This window comes from Coffea arabica, chromosome 8e (assembly GCF_036785885.1).
Source record: "Coffea arabica cultivar ET-39 chromosome 8e, Coffea Arabica ET-39 HiFi, whole genome shotgun sequence".
Classification (NCBI taxonomy): Eukaryota; Viridiplantae; Streptophyta; class Magnoliopsida; order Gentianales; family Rubiaceae; genus Coffea; species Coffea arabica.
This window is the reverse complement of record NC_092324.1, coordinates 1,259,977-1,280,744: the sequence shown is the minus strand read 5'-3', so window position 1 is coordinate 1,280,744 and position 20,768 is coordinate 1,259,977. Positions and strand designations below refer to the sequence as shown.

The 20,768-nt window shown below is 35.5% G+C and overlaps 2 protein-coding genes and 1 long non-coding RNA gene across 4 annotated transcripts; 1 reads left to right on the top strand and 2 right to left on the bottom strand.

The window, feature by feature from the left end:
• The first annotated feature begins 5,406 nt into the window (after nucleotides 1-5,406).
• On the top strand, nucleotides 5,407-9,679 carry LOC113703966 (beta-amylase 3, chloroplastic). The gene is made up of 4 exons (XM_027225519.2): nucleotides 5,407-6,035; nucleotides 6,586-6,796; nucleotides 7,971-8,081; nucleotides 8,552-9,679. The coding sequence occupies exons 1-4, from the start codon at nucleotides 5,506-5,508 to the stop codon at nucleotides 9,341-9,343; spliced, it is 1,644 nt and encodes a 547-aa protein (XP_027081320.2). The 5' UTR covers nucleotides 5,407-5,505; the 3' UTR covers nucleotides 9,344-9,679.
• On the bottom strand, nucleotides 7,439-10,753 carry LOC140012884 (uncharacterized). Of its 2 annotated transcripts, XR_011819856.1 has the most exons (4): nucleotides 10,563-10,753; nucleotides 10,334-10,454; nucleotides 9,993-10,081; nucleotides 7,439-8,829 (listed from the first exon to the last, which is right to left on the bottom strand). It is a non-coding gene; the product is annotated as an uncharacterized lncRNA (long non-coding RNA). The 2 variants fall into 2 exon arrangements; XR_011819855.1 differs by lacking the exon at nucleotides 7,439-8,829 and having other exon boundaries at nucleotides 9,748-10,081; nucleotides 10,563-10,750.
• A 1,016-nt stretch (nucleotides 10,754-11,769) lies between these two features.
• LOC140012940 (probable serine/threonine-protein kinase PBL19) lies at nucleotides 11,770-16,705 on the bottom strand. The gene is made up of 5 exons (XM_072061593.1): nucleotides 15,893-16,705; nucleotides 14,115-14,375; nucleotides 13,423-13,545; nucleotides 12,355-12,840; nucleotides 11,770-12,242 (listed from the first exon to the last, which is right to left on the bottom strand). The coding sequence occupies exons 1-5, from the start codon at nucleotides 16,298-16,300 to the stop codon at nucleotides 12,237-12,239; spliced, it is 1,284 nt and encodes a 427-aa protein (XP_071917694.1). The 5' UTR covers nucleotides 16,301-16,705; the 3' UTR covers nucleotides 11,770-12,236.
• Between the last annotated feature and the right edge of the window lie 4,063 nt (nucleotides 16,706-20,768).

The following is a 20,768-nucleotide window of genomic DNA, read 5'->3' as shown; positions in this document are numbered from 1 at the left end:
TGTGCGAATCTTCACTCTCTTGTATATCAAATTCAAACCTCAAAGTGCTTAAATCAATCATAATTTTGTTTATAGTTTATTGGAATGGACTTGTCACAAGAACTTTCATATCATGAGACAGACTTGATTCAAGAATACATGGAAAGAACCCCAGCACATGCACAAGAATGGACCTGTTTTACCCCATTCATGCAGCGATTGGTAACAAAGACGATGAAAACAGCTAGCAATTTATATTCAGCAGGTTCATTTCTCCTTGGCTTCCACAGACAACAAGATGTAAATGAGCTTGCAAGCATTTGCTGGACACGCTTTAGACAGAAGTCAGTGACCAAGCGTGACTCATAGTATCCAGATTCCACGCCTTCTTGTGTATTGCCCTCGAAGGCGCGGATAGATTAATTTGTGCTTAATCCACATTGCTTGCACGTTAATTATAGGTGCTTGCACGTTAATCATAGGTGCTTTCATTTTCACCTTTTCTACGTTGAGAAAAGATCACATCAAGGAAAGAGGAAGGGCCAGCGGAAGCTTGTGGGAGTTAAAAGTGATTACGTTTCTGCAGACTCAGGAGCCACAAGATTTGGTGAGAATGGCCACCAAACCTTGCTTTTTACAAGTAGCCAGCAAGGACCATTGCAATAATATGAACTGTTTCGCTGAAAAAAATGATTGGTTTTTTGGCAGTTTTAGCTAGTGTGAAAAGCACAAGAACGTGCCTAATTCAAAAGGGATCATAGAATTTCAACTGGACTTTCTTGTCCTGAGGAAATCAAAAGAGTACGGAATCAAACCGACCATGAAAGAAAATATCAAATCTGAAATGGAAATGTACATATCCAATGACGTGTGTTCAGCTCCCATTTGAGTTGAAAATGAACCAAAGAAGAAATGAACAAGAGCCAAGAAACTTACTGTGGTCCAGCAAATTTTTTCTGTACGAGTGATTCCAAGTTCCAACATACCAAGGCATCATTGGTCACAAGATCGACTATTTAGGAGTTAAACAGCAAATTGCAATTTTTGATCCTGACATCTCCAATCCCTTCATCTAGATGTTTTTACCACTCACTCTTATGTATTGTGTAGTGCCAAAAATTGGTGCAGCAATCTCCATTCCTCTCCAAATACGGTCCTGAAGTTTGATTCTCGCATTTCTGTCCCTTATCTAGATGTTTACCAGTGACTCTACTCTAGTACATTTCCTAAATATGGTCCTAAAAGTGCATGAAGATCAAAAAGAAAATGGATAAGATTTAAGGCCGTCCACAAGAGCCACTTGGGAGCCAAACTATCAACGTCTGCAGCAGCTGGAGATTTGGTATTTTCTCAGCAGCAAAAGGACCAACATGCTAAAGATTCTTGTCTATATTCAATACGTAGTACACTTTCTTAGATGGCATTGGACGGCATGGGAAATAAATCGCAAGATATAGCCAATGAGAAAAGGGATGGATACCTACCTACTCTCCCTTTCAAGAAAGAGTATGGACAAAGGCACCTATAATAATTACTAGAATTAGAGACTTCAAATTCCGATCAGTATCTAAATTTTAAAATTTCCTTTGAAAGAAAACTATAAATTTCAAAGATAAAATGAAATTCAAATGTATTTAGAGTTTCAAAAATGTCATATAAGTGATAGGTTGTACTTACATACGAGTTTTTAGTCATTAAAAAAAAAAGAAATTTTTAGTCAAAATTAATCTCTTTTTTTTTTGGCTGCAATATAAAGTAACAAGATTCAACATTTTATCTAAAATTTTTCTTACCCACAAATTATATGACAATATATTTAAAAAAACTTAACACATATACAAAGAAAGCGTATTTTGAAAGAGGACAAAAAATAAAAAAAAAAAGATAAAATTATTATAAATTAGTGAATTAAATGTATAAAAAATTCTAAAAAAAAAATGCTATGCGAATCCGATTGGATATCCGCGGATCACAAAAAATGATACCCAAATCCGACTCGCATTACTCCTTGATCCGGACGTGATTTGACGGCATATGATCCGCCAGATTGGATATCCGTTAATTCGAATCGAATCACTGGGCTTTTCGGACCACTGGATCATCAAGATGCCCATCCCTACCTCTGTCTTGTGTTTCCTTTTCTTGTTTTGGTTGTTAATACGTGCACATTTAGATTGAAAAAAGGTGATCTTTTCCACCCGAAAAGGAGGAAACTTGACCACCCACGCCATGGTCTCTTTGTCCCTATGTAGTTTATCAACAACAATTTTTGCAAAAATTCAATAACTATCCACATTTGAAACCACCAACCAGTTTACAATATAAAAGCCAAAGATCCTATGATCATGCCCGTGTGCCTTTTCGAGTGTGAATTCTACTAACTACAGCCAACTTTGTGCTTAGGCCTTGAGATTTCTCCCTTCCAAGTCTTGCTTCAAACCTGACAATTCAAGGACAGATGGAACCCAAAACATGAATGTTTATCTCAAAACTAAACAGATGCTTATGCCTTTCGTTCTTTTTACTTTCAAACAATGAAACTGTGGAATCTATCACCACTCCTGCAAATTTCTTCCATAAACAAAAAATTTCCCAGCACTAATCAAGCAGCAGACAAACAAGGATGATCCGTTTTCCCCCATCAAGTTGATTATAAGTATCGTGATCATGGTTCAAAGCGGTCGTGGTTGCGGTCGCGGCCTGGATCGTTCCACATCGGTCTCGACATATCGGTCGCGGTCTCGACGAGACGCGAATTTTTGAAATATTTAATATTCTAAAAATTGTAAAAAATATGGTAAATAAAAATAATTAAAAAATTAGTAAAAATAATAAAAATTCGAGTTGAATGACTCGGAGTGATTCGGGCGTTTCAACCTTCACGGTAACGTCTCGGCTAGTTGAATATCTCGGTATCGTTTCGTCACGGTATCGTATCGGCGAGAGCCAAGACGGTGACCCGGTCTCGGCCGAGTCTTCGAACCATGAATTCGTGATATGGTGACTCAGCTGCTGAGTGGATAAACTCTGCATATATGGGATGGCGTCTCCAAGAAACTGAAGTTACCAAACTTTGTTGCAACCACAAGCACACACAGCTTCAAAGAAGCATCTTTCGTTCGTTCTTATCCTAAAACAACTTCAAAAGCAGGAAATTTTCGAAGCAATTCGACATTTTTTGTCATCCACACGCAGGGGCGGATTTAAAGGGGGGGCACTGGGGGCACGGGCCCCACTGCCCCCCTTAAATTCCTATAATAGTTCTATAATTTTGATATAATTTTAAAAGTGCTCCCAGAAATTTTTTTAGAAAAAATGTGAAAGAATGGGTTACAAAATTTATATCATTCACTTTCCTCTTCTGGTCCCCATTTTCCCCTAATAGGGCCAAGTACCAATTTTATCGGTCATTACTTTTGTTCCCCACTCCCCAAGTTCCATTTACTCCTCTGGTCCCCCATTTCCTTTCACAACCGATAACCCCTCTTCTTCCACACCCCAACTAACAACTCTTTTTATTTATCACTTCATCCAATCATCATTAATCATTTACTTCCTTTGTCCCCACTCCCCAATTTCTCTTTCCTCCTCTGGCTCTTGGTTGTCCCCACTCGCCAATATACGAGAGCAGCGACTTTTTCTTCCACAACCAAAGCTTGTTACTCTTTCTCTTGATCACTTCATTGATTTAGAGATTGCACCAGAATCAATTGATCTTTTGGGACCTGGGTCCGCCACTGATTTGTAACTCTTTTTACCAACTTTAAAAGACCATCAAAATCAGGTTCTAAAAAATTATTTTTTATTATTATTATTATTTTAAATTTGTTTGCAAATATATTTCTAGAGCATGAGACTATTACTGTTTTAAAGAAATTTGAAAATTGATTAGTTAACGTAATAACTAATAAATGGGTTATTTGATAAATATTTTAACTTGTGAAATGGTGATTTTATGGATTTATAATTTATTTTTTATTTTCCTTGATTAGTTTCTTATATTGGAGTTAATGTAATGATGAATAGAGGACCATTTGACATATATTTTAACTTTTAAATTATTCTTGTATGGATCCTTTTGTCTAATTAACTTGATTAGGTTCATATGTAGTGATTAATGATTTGATATAGTAATGAATAAATAAGTCATTTAATAAATAACTTTAATGATTTGACATATATTAATGATTTATCTTTTTATGTTTTTCATGAAATATACATATCATTTGTACTTGTTGGTGAATTTATTTTTTTTTGCTTAAAAATTAAAAAAAGAGTAGATAAAAAATTTTAGTGTTATTTTTGCCCCCACTAAGATTTTTTTCTGGCTCCGCCACTGTCCACACGTTAACACAGAAACACAGGCTCTGGTACGTATAAGCCACTGAGAAAACAAGCAAGTAGGGGGGGAACCATGTGGGGTTTGCTTGACAGCGACCATAAGTTTGCAAGAACAAGTGGTAAATAATCTTTTCTGAACCTACCAATTAGCAATGCAAGAAACTACTTTCTTAACCGGCCTACTGTCTCTGTACTCCATTATCTCAAACAGGAGATAGAAGAAGTTCATCATAAAAGAGAACACAACCCAAACTTTTAAGCGAAGTCAAGACGAAAATCTGAACTGGGAAAAAATGATGAATATTCTTGATGTCGTTAATCTAATCGACACGATTAAAGTGGGTCACTACAAGTCAGATTTCTCCATTTGAAGCTCAAAATATGTAAGCAGAAAATAGAGAAAAATGAAGAAGCAAAGCTTAAGGTGATGCAGAGACCACACGGCATAATATGTACTCCATTAAAAAGTTTGGGTTACTCATAATAATCAATTCAAAACTAACCACAAATCAATTTACAAAATCATTACTAAATTATTAATTTGGTAAAAGAATGTATTCAGAAATATTTATATATTATAATTATTAATATATTGTTCGGATCCGAGTTGTAGCGAAATCCTATATTCCATATCCGATTCATTTTCTGTTAGAGTAAATGGGTTCGGATTCGGGTATTGAAATTATTTTTCAACCCAAACCCAGAAAAATATATCGAATTCGGGTTGGGTCCAAGTCCAAACCCGACCCGACCCGTTGACACCCCTGCATGTAGCTACTTCCCCTTTTAATTAGCACATGATTGTACACTTCACATGTAAACATGAATTTAACACCTATAACATTCTTTCATTCCTATTCATTGCTAAACCATGAATTTAGTACCTAAAACATTCTTTCGTTCTTAGTCGTTGCCATGTTTTACCCTGTGCAAGTAATATCAATTCAAAGTTTTGACAAAAAAAAAAAAAAGTAATATCAATTCAAAGAACACGTGTGAGTGTCCAAAGAAAGACTTTGAAAAGGGGAGCTGACGTGTTTTGATCTTCTGCACTTTTTTCCATTTGGAAACAGAGCCCGCCAACGTTGTCTTCTTCATGAACTCAAACCTGACTCTCTCTTTATAAATTAACGCTTGCGGCCCTTATCCGTTCCCCACTTCTCTTTTCTATACACCTACTCAAAAATGGCTCTGACACTTCGTTCTTCAACTTCTTTTATCAACTTTAAAGACAGCAGCAGTCTAAAAACTCCAGATGATTACAGTGGCATGGTCTGTTTTGCCCAGATCAGGCCAACATGCCGCCTCCGGGCGAGGAATTCAATGCAAGAAGCTCCAATCTCACGTGAGAGACCCTCACTGCTCGAAGGGAGAAAAAATGAGCAGGGAGAGAAACTTCATGGTTTACCAGCTCCTCATAGCCAAAACGGTTCAAGGGTACCTGTTTTTGTGATGCTACCACTTGATACCGTATCAGTTGGTGGGAACTTGAGCAAGCCAAGAGCGATGAATGCTAGTTTGATGGCTTTGAAAAGTGCAGGAGTTGAAGGAGTAATGGTTGATGCTTGGTGGGGATTGGTAGAGAAAGATGGACCCTTGAAATATAACTGGGAAGGTTATGCCGAGCTTGTGAATATGGTTCAAAACCATGGCTTGAAGCTGCAAGTTGTTGTGTCTTTCCATCAATGCGGAGGGAACGTTGGAGATTCTTGCAGGTACCTTTTCATCCGCTAAACTTTAGATTTTTAGGCGATTGATACATATCATACCCTGAAAGTAGTCAGGTTAAATTGCCCCCAAGCACCAACGGGCCATTTAATTCAGGTTTAGTCTTTCCTATGCCTTTGCTTTATTTGACTTCTGTGGTCTAGGATCTATTTATCAATTCCAGTTTGTAGAACATAAAAAAACAACCATCTTTGTAACACACATTTCTTGCCAGTAAAGCATACTATAGGAGATCTAGCAATCTTGTGGGGTTATAACAATAACTATGAAGAGTGTTTTAGGTTTCTCATTTGAAAGCAAGAACCTTCCAAGAGGTCGACATGAGATTTTTGCTTTAGCTGTAATTTAGGATGTCTTATCTTCCACCTGAAGATGTCTCTACTCATTGAAGGGGCCCTGTAAATCTTCAATTTTCTCTGCTAATTGTATTCAGAACCAATATCCATACTTCCTTGCTATATTGCAGTACTATCTTCATCTTAAAAGACAGAGCTTTTTCTGTACCTTTACTGTAAATTATTGTTATCAATTTTGTAGCATCCCCTTACCCCCATGGGTGCTCGAAGAAATGAGCAAGAATCCCAACCTTGTCTACACAGATAGATCAGGCCGAAGGAATCCTGAGTACATCTCACTGGGCTGTGATTCTTTACCACTGCTCAGAGGAAGAACACCAATTCAGGTCTACTCAGACTACATGATGAGCTTCAGAGACAGATTCAAAGATTACTTGGGGGAAGTCATAATGGTAAGGCTTTTATTTTCTAGACTGCTTTACCTAACATTTTTAACTTGGATATATTGCAGTCATTTATAAAAATATCTCAAAGAGGAAAAGATTCAATATAAGATATAGAAATGTGTTATGAAACTCGAAACCACAAAAGACACTATACTTGTAAGATCCCTGTAATATTAAGAAAAGCTTCTGAATAAATGGGTTTAAAGGGAAGGAAATGGCTCTGCAAACAGAGAACAGGGAGCAAATTAGATACAAAACCATGGCCAGATTTGCACATAATTGTCTCCTCTCTCTGAGAAACACTCTCTCCCTCCCATTAATCCTGTCACATTTCATGTCATAGTAAACCACACAATCTGTAACACCATGCAAAATATCCTTCAAAATATTTTTTATCACATAAAATACCTCTCACATTTTGCCACAAAGGGCAAATTGAAACATTTAACTCTTTGAAGTTTCTGTTAAGTTCCAAAAGTAAGGGTACATAGGATTTTGGACAAGGAGTACATGGCAAGAGATCCAAATCCTCGTTCGAAGTTGAAGCAAGTGATTGCCAAGAATGCTTCCAAAAGGGAGAGAGTAATAGCTACGAATAAAATCCAAAAGGGAGAGAGTAATAGCTACGAATAAAAGTAAACCACAGCAAAGGCCAAATAATTCCTTGCAATATGCATGTGCAAAAGAATTTGAGAACCTATCAACTCTTACATAAGCAATCTTGTAAAGAGAACATGATTATTACATTGAGACCGAAAAAAAGTACATGTTCAACTAATGATTATTATATACGTTAGTCTCAAATGTTCAAAAAACTCTATTCAACTAATTAAAAACAACCATCTGTAAGAAACTATATTGTGCTACCCACAACAATTGCTCTGGCTCTGTTTGGGTGATTGTTTGCCCTATCTTCACTTTCACTGCTTCTGGCTCTGGTTGGAGGCAGAAGGAACTTGAAACAATATCAACGAAGTGACAAGGCATGAATACTAAAAAATACATGAAACTAGTCTTTAGGGACCACGAAATCACATATGATGGACCACTTAAAAAGGTTTTAACCATGCCTAAAATATCTCCTAAACGGACCACCATATATTCCTATCCTTTTAACAGTCGTACATAAAGAAGCTCCTACCATCATCTATACAAATGAAATTTTGTTTCTTCATTGCAGGAGATTCAGGTGGGAATGGGGCCTTGTGGAGAGCTAAGATACCCATCCTATCCAGAAAGCAATGGAACATGGAGATTTCCTGCAATTGGAGAATTTCAATGCTATGACAAGGTACGCCCAAACTTAATTTTCTGAAGTGAAGTTGAACCAACCGCCCTAACTTCCATCATATTGATATAGATCACCTTTGTGTTCTTCATAGCTATGCTAGTCCCTATCACTGTTATGACTTAGTGATTCTATCAGAACTCTCATATTCTTGACTTAGAATAGCCTCTCCCCTCTGTTGTCTCAACAATGATGATATTGAGACCACAAAAATTTGAGTTGAGAGGTAAACATAATATAAAAATCTCATGGTAGCCTGTAATCATGACAAAACTCAGGGGAAATTAGTTCAACTGACCCATTTTCTAATACTCGAGTGAAATTTTAGACATGTTCAATCTGCCAAATAAACAAGAATTTTTTCTAATGAGCATTATGTGTTTACATAATCAAAATTCAGCCTCTATCAGAATACTATATAAAGCCGATTCTAGTTTCATTTTTTCACGAAAACATATTTATTTCCAAAACAGTACATGAAATCTTCACTGGAAGCATCAGCAGAGGCAATTGGAAAGAAGGATTGGAGCAATGGAGGGCCTCATGATGCTGGCCACTATAACCAATTTCCCGAAGACACGGGGTTTTTCAGAAGGGATGGAACATGGAATAGTGAATATGGACACTTTTTCTTAGAATGGTATTCAACAAAGCTTCTCGAGCATGGAGACAGAATCCTGGCTGCAGCAGAAGGTATATTCCGAGGTACTGGAGCTAAACTGTCTGGAAAAGTAGCTGGAATACATTGGCACTACAAAACAAGATCACATGCAGCAGAATTAACAGCAGGATACTACAATACCAGGCATCGAGATGGCTACCTACCAATAGCAAATATGATGGGTAAGCATGGGGTTGTCTTCAACTTTACATGTATGGAAATGAAAGATGAGCAACAGCCTGAATATGCAAATTGCTCACCAGAAGGTTTAGTCAGGCAAATAAAGATGGCAACTAGAACAGCTGGAATAGAACTTGCAGGAGAAAATGCCCTTGAGAGACATGATGCTGGAGCTTATGCCCAGGTATTGGCAACAAGTAGATCAGATGCAGGAAATGGATTGAGTGCCTTCACATACTTAAGAATGAATAAGCATTTATTTGAACCAAACAACTGGCAAAATTTGGTGGAGTTTGTCAAAAGCATGTCTGAAGGTGGTAGACGCACAAGGCTTCCAGAGAGTGATACAAGCAGGACAGAGTTATACGTGGGATTTATCAAAGGAAAAAGTGAGCAGAAAATTAATGAGGCTGCCCTTGTATAAAGCGATATGGACATAGAACTTTTACATTCCAGAGCAATAAAGATATAAGAGAAAATATAGGAGACGAGAAGAAATCATACATTCTGTACTTATCATACTACAAGGTAGACCAACAGAAGAAAACTAAATCCATATAAATTTAGAGCTCTGAAAATCCATCATGCATAACTAGACTTCATATGCCGGAGGGAAGCTAAAGAGCTTGTTAAGTAATGGGTATTAGACCTCCATGTCCTTGATGCAGTGTAATTTAGCAACATCACTTGAAGATCAGCCATGGATTCATATTACGACAATGCACTATACATCTCCAATCCAAGTTCTTTACCTTTTTAATTTGTGAGATTTATCCAGTTTCTGACTCTTGCTTTTGCACTTTGGTGTCATTATATTTCATCAGAAACTACCAAAAAACTAAATTAATACATTATCATCCCATACTGGAAAATCACGCCTGTAGAAACGCTTACAAGTTATTAAAATACTTTTCTTCCAGAAAAGTACATCACAATCAGTTTAACATACCAAAATGTCAACCTATATGCCAAACATACAGTAATAATATGCAGCAAAAGTTTGCTCCTCGTCCAAAACTAACTTGCCAGCCCAGGAAGCATACATTGAGAGCTTTTGATTGAGGTCCAAATACCTTCAGCATGGACTCTACTCCAATCCAAGAAGGACATTTCGACCCATGACTTTGTTGCAAGTTCGAGTAAGACTACCGTCTTTTAACACCTACAAAAACTATTATACTCAGAATCTACACTAGACCAAGTAAAGAACAACCTTGATTTAGCCCCATAGATAAAAAAAATTATTACTTTTTCCAATATACATAAAAAAAAAAAAGAAATCTAATTTACTCCAATCCTATATTATATTGACAAAATCCCAATGCAGACAATATCTAAAAAATCGTATTTTTATTCCAGCACACAACTACAAAATAAAAATTGCAGGCAAAATTTTGTGCTTGTGATGAATTACCGGATATTAGGAATCCGCCGGAGGAGGAGAAGAGGGATGTTCGGAGTTGGAGCGTCGGAGGCCTTCAATCAAATCGTTGAGTTCCTTTCGAGCTGACTCTCTTCCGAACATAAATCCATACCTGCAGAAGGAACTCGTTATGGATTACAAAAAAATTGAAACTTTGTTATTGAAAATAAAAAAAAAAATAACAAATAAGAGTAAAGGGGGTAATGATGGTGGGCGGTACCAGCCGGAAACAGCAGAAAAAACGGCGGCGGTCGCAACTGTTTGCAACAGAGTAAAGCTCTTCTTGTTCTGCATTGGGGTCAGTGGGAAGCAGAATCCGGAAGCGGAGGGAAAGAAAGAACTGAGCGAGCCGATGACGAAGAACTGGGTTTATGACGCAGCGGGCTGCTTTTTTTTTTTTTTTTTTTGTTTCCTCGTTTATCGTTTAATTGACTTTAGTTTTTATGGGATTGATTTTGTTTTTTAAAAATATTTTTTTTTATTGAAAGGGCCGAACTCAAAACCTCTTATTTATATTTAAAATTAAAATAAATTACTTTGATTTGATTTGATTTTGTATTGTATTTTTTTAATTGGATAGGGTTTGCAAGAAAATTCTTATAATAACCTTTTTTTAATAAAGGCATTTTATGAAATGATATGAAATTAGTCATGCAGGACACGTAAATTCTTTCATTAATCTTCCTTCCATTTGTAAAGCTGAAAGTAACTCTTACAATTACACGCAATTTTGGAGGAAAAAAGATTTTATGGGTTTTGTAAGATGATCACTAACTGAAAACTTCTCTTTTGAAAGAATTTATCTATTTGGATTAGCTATTTTTAGGAATATTTTTAAAAATTTTACTATAGCAGTATATATGAAAAATTTTTACTATAAAATTTTTTTAAAATATTTGATATATTATATAGATGAAATTTTTTTTAATTATTGTGCATTACTGTAACACTATTTGAAAAACTTATTTTTGAAAAAATGACCAATTCAAACGAGACCAATATTCATTTGAAATATTGTTTATAATTTCAAAGGAAAAAAAGATTTTGAATTTTGAAATTCGAACACTAAATAAAAACTTCTCTTTTGCAAGAATTTAGATATTCATTTGACAGAGCAATCTCTGCCATGCTCATTAGAAGATTTGTTATCAACTGATTTTCTTCCCCACAAAAAAACAAAAAGATAATTGTCGTTAATACATTAACACGATCCTTGAAGAAACCTATATTTTTTTTGAGGTAAATGACTCTTCGTAGTTATGACAAGGAATTACTTAGCCAATGACAATTGGTTACAAGCCAGTTATGCATGTTGCGTGGGCTAAAACAGAAGACAGAAAGGGAGAGCAGAAGAAGAAAGGAACGCATAAAAATGGCTGATGTACATGAATAGTTTGCGAAAATGGACAGGTAAAACTCATGCAGCAGAAAAAAACCTGACAAGTCGCTTATTAAATTCTGCAGGGGCCGAAAAAAATGCAGAAGAGAAACAAAAACCACAATCAGCTTGGCAAGAAACTCTAGCCTCTAGCAATTTAAAAGAATTTTACATGCACAGTAGTAACAGCATTATGGAATGCCACATCACAAAAATAATGCATAATGGCCGATCCTGAAACTTTTCCTGCAGACAGAGTTTTGTATCCATCCTGGCACCATTCTTCCTTGAAGTCTGGAACTTTGCTTTCTCATTAAAACTTTTGTGATCATCAGAAAAATAGAAATTCGAATCCGTATTTAGCAACTCCAAAAAATGTATGGATCCATCTTCTACAAAAATGCCAGATTCCAAACCCACGTGAGAAATTGAATAAACAGTGGGAATGTTCTCGTATTCGCATAACAGCTTGAATTACAACTCCATGTTCAAGTTGAGCAGGAGATCGATTAAGATTCAGGCCTGTAGCAGATATCAACACAAGAATAGTTAGCCAAAGAAGGTATAAAACCAAGTCAATTAGTTTTATCTTTAGCTCATATAAAGTTTCTATACAAAGCCAGGTTGAACTTACCTCAGCAGCATGGCTCATCTGTCTCATAGCTGTATTCACTCTCAATTTGTTGAATTGTTTATCTGTTGCAACCGGTTTACTTCTGGAGCTCGAAGGCTCGGGACCTATTGTATTGGAAGAACTTTCCTCTTCTGTGTCTTTTATAGCTTGCTGCAAGACCTCCACTACCTGAGTGATTGTTGGTCTATCTCTTGCATTCTTGTTCAGGCAGCTATCAGCTAGCATTGCAATCCTCCTTGCAGCATTCAGAGAATATTTGTTTTGTAGACGAGGATCGATTATCATGCTGAATTTCCTACTGTCTGCTGGGAACTGTTTCACCCACTCCAACAGCTTCTGCTCCACCGCCGGGCGATTTCTCTCCAGAGCTCGCCTGCCCGTGAGGATCTCATAAAGTACGACCCCAAAACTATATATATCACTCCTGGTTGACAGATGGCCTTCTGTAACATATTCTGGGGCAGCATAACCATAAGTCCCGACAGGCTAATCACCAAAAAAGGTTCAGAAAACAACAATAAGAAGAAGAGATTCTGTACTACATACATAAATAAGTATCATCGCATGATTGCAGTTGTAGCTAGCAATGCTTTTGAGGAGGTGAACCAAACGCAACCAAAGAGATGAGTAAAAGTGCAAAAGACTTTTGAAATCTTTCACCAAAGCAAGATCATAGGCAGACGAATAACACAAAAAAAAAGGATGAAGAAAAAGTATATAAAATACAATGTGAGATTGTAAAAGAATGCATAATCCAAGTACACTAGGAAGGGAGTGAAAAATAGTGCTATATATGTAACATAAAGTTTCAAGATTCTCTCCACATTTATTGAACTAAAAAGAACTGAACCGAGCATTTTACCTCATCTTATACACAAAGAGCACTTAACCAAAATACATAGAAGTACAGTATTTTTTCTCAGCCATTTAAAAAAAAAAGGATACTGAATAGCTTTCAGATAGCAGCCTACTAATAGCAAAACTACCATAAAAATACCAACCAATCTGAAGGGTAAACACCAATTTAGAGTAAAACTGCAGTAAAAATCAAACTTCTATCATACATACCGCTGTAGATACATGACTTCTATCCCCTATTGGCCCTTCTCTTGCAAGCCCAAAGTCTGAAAGCTTTGGATTGAAGTTGTTGTCCAAAAGCACATTTGAAGACTTAAAATCTCGATAAATCACCTTCAAATTCATACAGGAACAATTAAGACGTGTAGTAACCTTTAGATGAAAAAAGTAACTATATAAATAAGGAAAAAGCACAATAAGGAAGTCTATTTGCCTGTGCTAACATGCATTAGCTAATCAGTGGATGTACACTTTCTGACTCTGCTACAACTTTTCACATTTTTAATCTTGTTTTAGAACTTTTTCTAAATTTGGATGCAATCAATGCAACTTTGAAAGAACTATAATAAAGAAGTAGACAAAGAAACCAGATTTAACAATCAGTGCGGAAGTGTGCCATGGACATGTTAATGGACCAGAAAAAGTACTAAAACAGGACAGAAACTTTGAGCATTGCAGAAAGTGATAATGAAAATAACTTGGAATTTCCAAGTCTTCCATTACATCTTAGAAAATCAAAATATCAGCACTTAGATAAAATCCTTCTTTGTTATTGATATGTTTTAACATGATAAAAGTAAAAAGGGGTAATTAAAATCTAACTGACATACTGATTTTTCTTTCTTTCCTGGAAGTCAACAATCACATCACTTGAATACAATTCAACAACCAAAAATTAGCACCTGTACTTCCAATCCCTCGTGTAAATAAGCCATCCCCTGAGCTGCCCCAAGAATAATATGTAGCCTTGTTCTCCAAGGAATGGCTGGCACATTCCTGTTGAAGAGATGATCCTCTAAGCTCTTCTGGGGCATGTACTCATACACCAATAACCTCTGAATCCCTCTTTCTCCATCTACAGCACAGTATCCCAAAAGCTTTACGAGGTTAGGGTGTTCCAAAACTCCAAGAAATTGAACCTCTGCCACCCACTCTTTATGCCCCTGCATGAAAGATGAATAATGAGAAACATTCTCCTGTAATGTAAGCCTTAAAGTTGAAACTTCATAGCAGCATTGATACAAGTAATCATGAAATAACTCAACAATAAGGGCATAAGATATACATTTTCAAGGTATAGATGAAGTCAGATAGTGTAATTCAGGTACTAATCATCTCCAACCAGTATAGCCTTGACCCAATAATCTGGTGTCTTGTTTTAATTCTTGTATGCTTGAAGTTCGGAGACTAGTGGTATAGGAATGTCAAATTCAGTCAAACAGGTCTATGAAACATTTGGATGTCCAAGCAAATGACAGTGTCGTCTGAAATAACAAGCTCAAGGCAATAGGTTGATATTAGAAAATCTAGTGTATGGACTGAATGTATGTTTTTTGGACATATGCTGAATCATACTGATGTTAGCATTCCACAAGGTGGATCTGAGTCGTGCTGGAAAAGCTAAAGATAAATAAGAGGTCCCCTTTCAGGGAAAAAAAAAAAGGAGGAGGAATGTTTTGTACATCAGATAAGACTAGTAAAGAGAAAAAGGTACTCCTTGGTACAGCACCCCCTACTCCAATCCACAATGGAGAAGGTGAAGAAATGGGAGACCGTGGCCCATCCATTACAAAATTAATACACATTAAAGATCTTTAAGTTGAAATAAAAGTTGTCCATTACATTCGGACTCATATTTTACCAAAAACGAATGAATAATTTATACAGATGCTGGTCATCTCAGTAAGTGCAATCTTTACAGGAAACCACTTCCACTTCTAGGTACTATGAATTTCATTACCAGTAAGCGGCACTTTTAAAAGAATAGCAAGGACCATGACCAGCTCCTTCTACCAAATATTGTGGCAGGTCCAACCCAAAACGTGGAAAACTAATCAAAGTCCAAACTTTTAACCTGTTCTTGTACATGAAAGAGTACGAAAAGGGGGGGGGGGGGGGGGGGGGGGGGGGAAGAAAAAAGTGGTCACCAGTGTGGTATTTACAGCCGTCATACAACTACATGAAAACAACATCTACCAAGGGGAATTATCAAATGAAGACACCCATTAAAATATTTAATTCATGTCCATATGTTGTAAAGTTTTCATTTAATTTTAGTTTACGAAATTGTGCAACCAAGACTTCCGTTGCCTAGAAAACGGACAGCTGATTATATATAGACGTAGTAGCCGTGTATCCTTTGACCCAAGTTAACTTGGATTAGTCTAACATTACCAAACATCACATAAAAGTAGTTGCCCCTTCCAGCAGCTCTCTGGCATCTTGTTTTCTAATACATTGCAACACATTTTTAAATTAAGTTTCAACTTTTGTTTATCTAAAAGTGCATTCATGCTATCTCATGTTTCCTAAATAGTATTCTTCGCCAATGAAACCAATTAACTACCAGACAGATGCAGAAGAATACAGAATTGATAATCCACCTATCACACAGCATAAGATGAGTATTTTACTCTAAATTTTGCAAAGAAGTAGTAAATTATAAAGCAGAAGCTGGTACCTGTAAGCCATATATGTTGAGCTTTTTTATAGCAACGACAATAGGATCACCCTTGCCATCAGGTGGCCTAATTTTCCCTTTATAAACACTCCCAAAACCACCTTCTCCAAGCCTCAACAATTTATTGAAATTATTAGTAGCTTCTCTGAGCTCTGATAGAGAAAACACTATCGAGTTGTGCTCTTTTTCTCTGTACATTTCTGGGATGCTCCTAGGCATTGAAGATGAGCCAGTGGGCCTTGTTGGACGACTTGATGCTGAACTATTTGATTTACTTTTATTCCTTAATTCTGGTGCTGATCTCCCTTCCCTACCTGATCTTGATGACTTATCTTTGAATATGTAAAAACACTTCATCATTTTGGATAGTTCTTCACGAATTTGACTTAAACTGATCTTGATTCTCATCAAAGCATCTTCAATGGGGACTAAAACCAAAAGGGTAACGCCCCTTTTATACGCAAAACATATGAACAAGGTCACCAGGTTGAGATCATTCAAGAAAGTTCAGAACTTGTTTGGATATTGAAGAAAAAGAGATAGCTTAAAGGGGAATAAATGAATAAGCAAATAGTGTAAGAAATATGTTTCATATGTGAAAAAGGACGAGAAAATCCTCAAATACTACCCAATTTTGTATAATCCCGAGTGGGAATTCTTCCTAAACACAAACGGATGGCTGCAGAATATAATATGAAAAAAAAAGATTGGATTTTGGTTGTATGAGTATTATGTGTTTTGTGACTTGTGTGCTTTAGGTGTGGACAGAGCTTAGAGTAAGAGAGAGATAATCAGGCGAACTTTGATGGGGATGGAACTGAATAGCAGGAGAAGCAACAGGAAGGAAGAAAACAAAGAAAAGAAGAGAACCCCGATGAGAAAACTTGTTATATACTAAAAAAAAGAAGGAGAATTCAGCATAAATACTTCTACTAACACGAGATTTTAAAAAGAAAAATTGTGAAAATGAGGTGGTCAAATGTGGAAGCTCGAAGAAAGTTGAATTCCATGAGAAATTGAGCCTTGTGACAAAGATTAACGTGTATGAAGAGAAAAGCAATTGAGGTATGGACACAAAGACAACCTGGTGGATAGGCGGATAGTAGCAGTAGTACCATATACCATCACGTAAGCATCGCCAAAGATGATGACTTTGTTTGCCTTTTTTTTTTTGGGATAATTGCAGAAACCTCCCCTGAGATTTCTGACATTTGCACTGATCTCCCCCCTAGGTTTAGAAATTGCATTCACCTCCCTTGAACTGTTGAACAGTAACAATTCGTTGCAGAAACCCCCTTGACAGCTTTTGTGGAAGTGAGATAAGAATTTTCTTCCAATTTTGCCCTTACTTGCTTGACAATTATTATCTGCTTGACAATTGCTTAACTAATTATCTAATTAGTTAATAGTTAAACTAATTAACTATTAACTAATTATCTAATTAACTATTAACTAATTAACTAATTATCTAATTAATTAATTATCTAATTAACTAATTAACTAAAGCTGTTGTCTGTCCGAAACTAACAAACTATTTGCATGTTAAACTAATTAATTGCTTAACGAATTAACTAATTAACTAACTAACTAATTAACAAACTATTTGCATGTTAAACTATATGCAGTATGCATTATCTATTTAAAGTATCGTCTATTTATGGGTATTTTACTTTCAAACATTTAATTTATGATAAAAACATCAATGTTTGTAAGTAAAATTCAAAAAGTGTTACAGTAATATCAATATTCTTACTTTCAAACATTTAATTTATGGCCTTATGCCCCTCCCTTTTTGTATCAATATTCTTACTTTTAAACATTTAATTTATGACCCTATGTCCCTCCCTTTTTGTAAGAATATTACTGTAACACTTTTTGAATTTTACTTACAAACATTGATGTTTTTATCATAAATTAAATGTTTGAAAGTAAAATACCCATAAATAGACGATGCTTTAAATAGATAATGCATACTGCATATAGTTTAACATGCAAATAGTTTGTTAGTTTCGGATAGACAACAGCTTTAGTTAATTAGTTAATTAAATAAATAGAAATTAGTTAATTAGTTAATTAATTAATTAGATAATTAGTTAGCTAATTAGTTAATTAGTTTAACATGCAAATAGTTTGTTAGTTTCGGATAGACAACAGCTTTAGTTAATTAGTTAATTAGTTTAACATGCAAATAGTTTGTTAGTTTCGGACAGACAACAGCTTTAGTTAATTAGTTAATTAGATAAATAGAAATTAGTTAATTAGTTAATTAATTAATTAGATAATTAGTTAATTAGTTAATAGTTAATTAGTTTAACTATGCAGAAATAGTTTGATTAGTTAATAACTATTAACAATTAGATAATTAGTTAATTAGTTAATAGTTAATTAGATAATTGGTTATTAATTAATTAGATTATTAGTTATTTAGTTATTTAGTTAATTAGTTAAACTATGCAGAAATAGTTAATTTAGTGTAATTTTTATTAACAAATGTTTTGTCGGGTTTGATGAAAGTACTCATCACATTCATTTGGTAAAATTAAATCATGTCAGGGGTATTTTAGTAAATTGACCCACTTTTGCCTATTAAATTGCCTCCAACTTTTGATAGGGGAGGTCAGTACTATTTCAAAATTGATAGGGGAGGTCAATGCTATTACTATAAAAGCCAAGGGAGGTTTCTGCAATTATCCCTTTTTTTTTTTCCTTGGTTTAGAGAGGGATTTCTTTGAATTTCTTGGAAAGTTCGGGTTCTAGCCTTCTAAGAGTTAGCTCAATTAGGTTCCTTAGTTTGAAGGCTACCTGCGGAGACATTGGACCATGTTTTGACATGACAGGGACAGTTGTGAATTTTTCTTTTTCTTATTTAAAAGGCAAGGTGGAAGAAAAGTAGTTTTTTTCCTAGGTACAGCAGAGAACCTGTTTTCCAAGTGTGAAGGAAAGAAGATAAGGAGAAAGATCAAACAAACCAGTCATCTAATTGGTTGGGAGGGACTTTTGAAGAATTGGAACTGGCAGTGGAAAGTCCATTGAAATTGGGACATTAATTGATGTGGAAAGTAGTTTTGGACCTCCATGGTGACTGAAACATATGTTCCGTCCAAAAAAAAAAAAAAATTTTTTTTGTTTGTTGCAGATTTAACAAAGGATGTCATGAATCATGGATTTCCATTTTAAAAAAAAAAAAACTTGATCATGACGTTAATTCGAGCGTGAGCTACGGGTTTGAGATGTCTATGGCATATTCCTTTTGTTTTATAGTAGTGTGTATATGCTTTTGAAACTCAACTGAACTTTCAAATTTCACATATGAGATTCAAGAACCAGTTCGTCGAGTAATTTGAATAAGGCTCTGTTTGGATTGTAAATTATTTGAGATATTTTTACTGTATCACTTTTTGTGATGTGATGTATGTGAGATAAAAAGATAATTGAGAAGGTAAAAAGGTGTATTGAAAATTGTAATGATGATGTAAACAAATATATTTGGCCAGATAAATTGCTGTCCAAAATTCGATTCAAACTGCCATTAATGCGATTGACTGACGATACAAGCTCCCTATTTGCAAATAACTTGATTCATTCTGGTCATCATCATTGTTTCCTAATACTGCCATTGGTGTCTCCTCCTCGCATGCAGATGCAACTTGAAAAAATGGGAACGAGCCTCTCAGTTTCTAGGGTTAGCCTCAATCTGCAAGTCGACAAGGAAGGCCAGTGATACAAGACTCAATTACAATACCGGTTCAATTCCAAACACGTTTTGCCATTCATCCAATTAGCTTTCATGCGTGAAAAATACAAGTGGTCACCACCACCAAAAATTTGTGTCTTCCATCTTCATTCCATTCTTCCTTTGCCATTCTTCTACCTCTTAATGGAGCCCATGAAACAAGCATTTGGTCTTCCCCTTCCTTTCTTCTCGTCAAGTGTCCCCTATATTAGTTGCAACAACGAGATTCAACGCGGTGTTAGATTTACCATGCCTTTTTTTTGTTTTCAGCATAGGAGTATCCCAATTTATGCTAGACAGAGTGTGGACTAATCTTCCTACGGCTGTGCACCCCGCCCCCAATGATACACAATTAGTAGAAGAGGGTTCGAACACACGATCATCAAGTTCGTAACTGCTAGTTTGAAACCATCCGAGCCAACCCATGAGCAGATTTACCATGCCATTTAATCCTTGTAATTTTTTTTTTGAGACAATAACAATTATATAACCTATTCTATCATAAATTATAAAAGAATGAGAAGTCTAAAGAAATTTGTGTTAGGGACTAATAGATATATAAATTAAATCAAAGAAATACTTTGACACTATTTTTAAATTTTTTTTATTACAGATAAAATTTAAATCCCACCTCTCAACTCTCAAGTCAAGAAAGGACTTGGTTCATTTAATCCTTGTAAGAGTTAGCCAACTTTTGTACTCCTCTAAATGTAGGGTACATTTAATATAGGGTACATTTTGTCGGTAAAATAAGCCAACCCCGAAGGGCATTCAGCTGCGACAGCAATGAAGTAATCAACTCAACATAATAGCACATGCAGTAAGCGGTGTCCATACGTAAGCTCTTTGGCACTTTGCAGCAATAAATTGTGTCACCAATGCAGAAAATTGCAACTTCCAAGGAATCACGTCAGAAGTTTTTCCTTGCTACCCTTCTTTTGCAGTCAATTAAATTATTTTAAATAATATTTTATTTATATTTTAAACATATTTTTTAATTTATTTTTTATATTTTTAATTTTTTTATCTCATATATATCATATCACAAAAAATATTACAATAATTATTTCATATAATACTCTATCCATATGGGTGTCAAACCTGTATATGCTATATGGGTGAGTAACAGTTTATCCATTTATA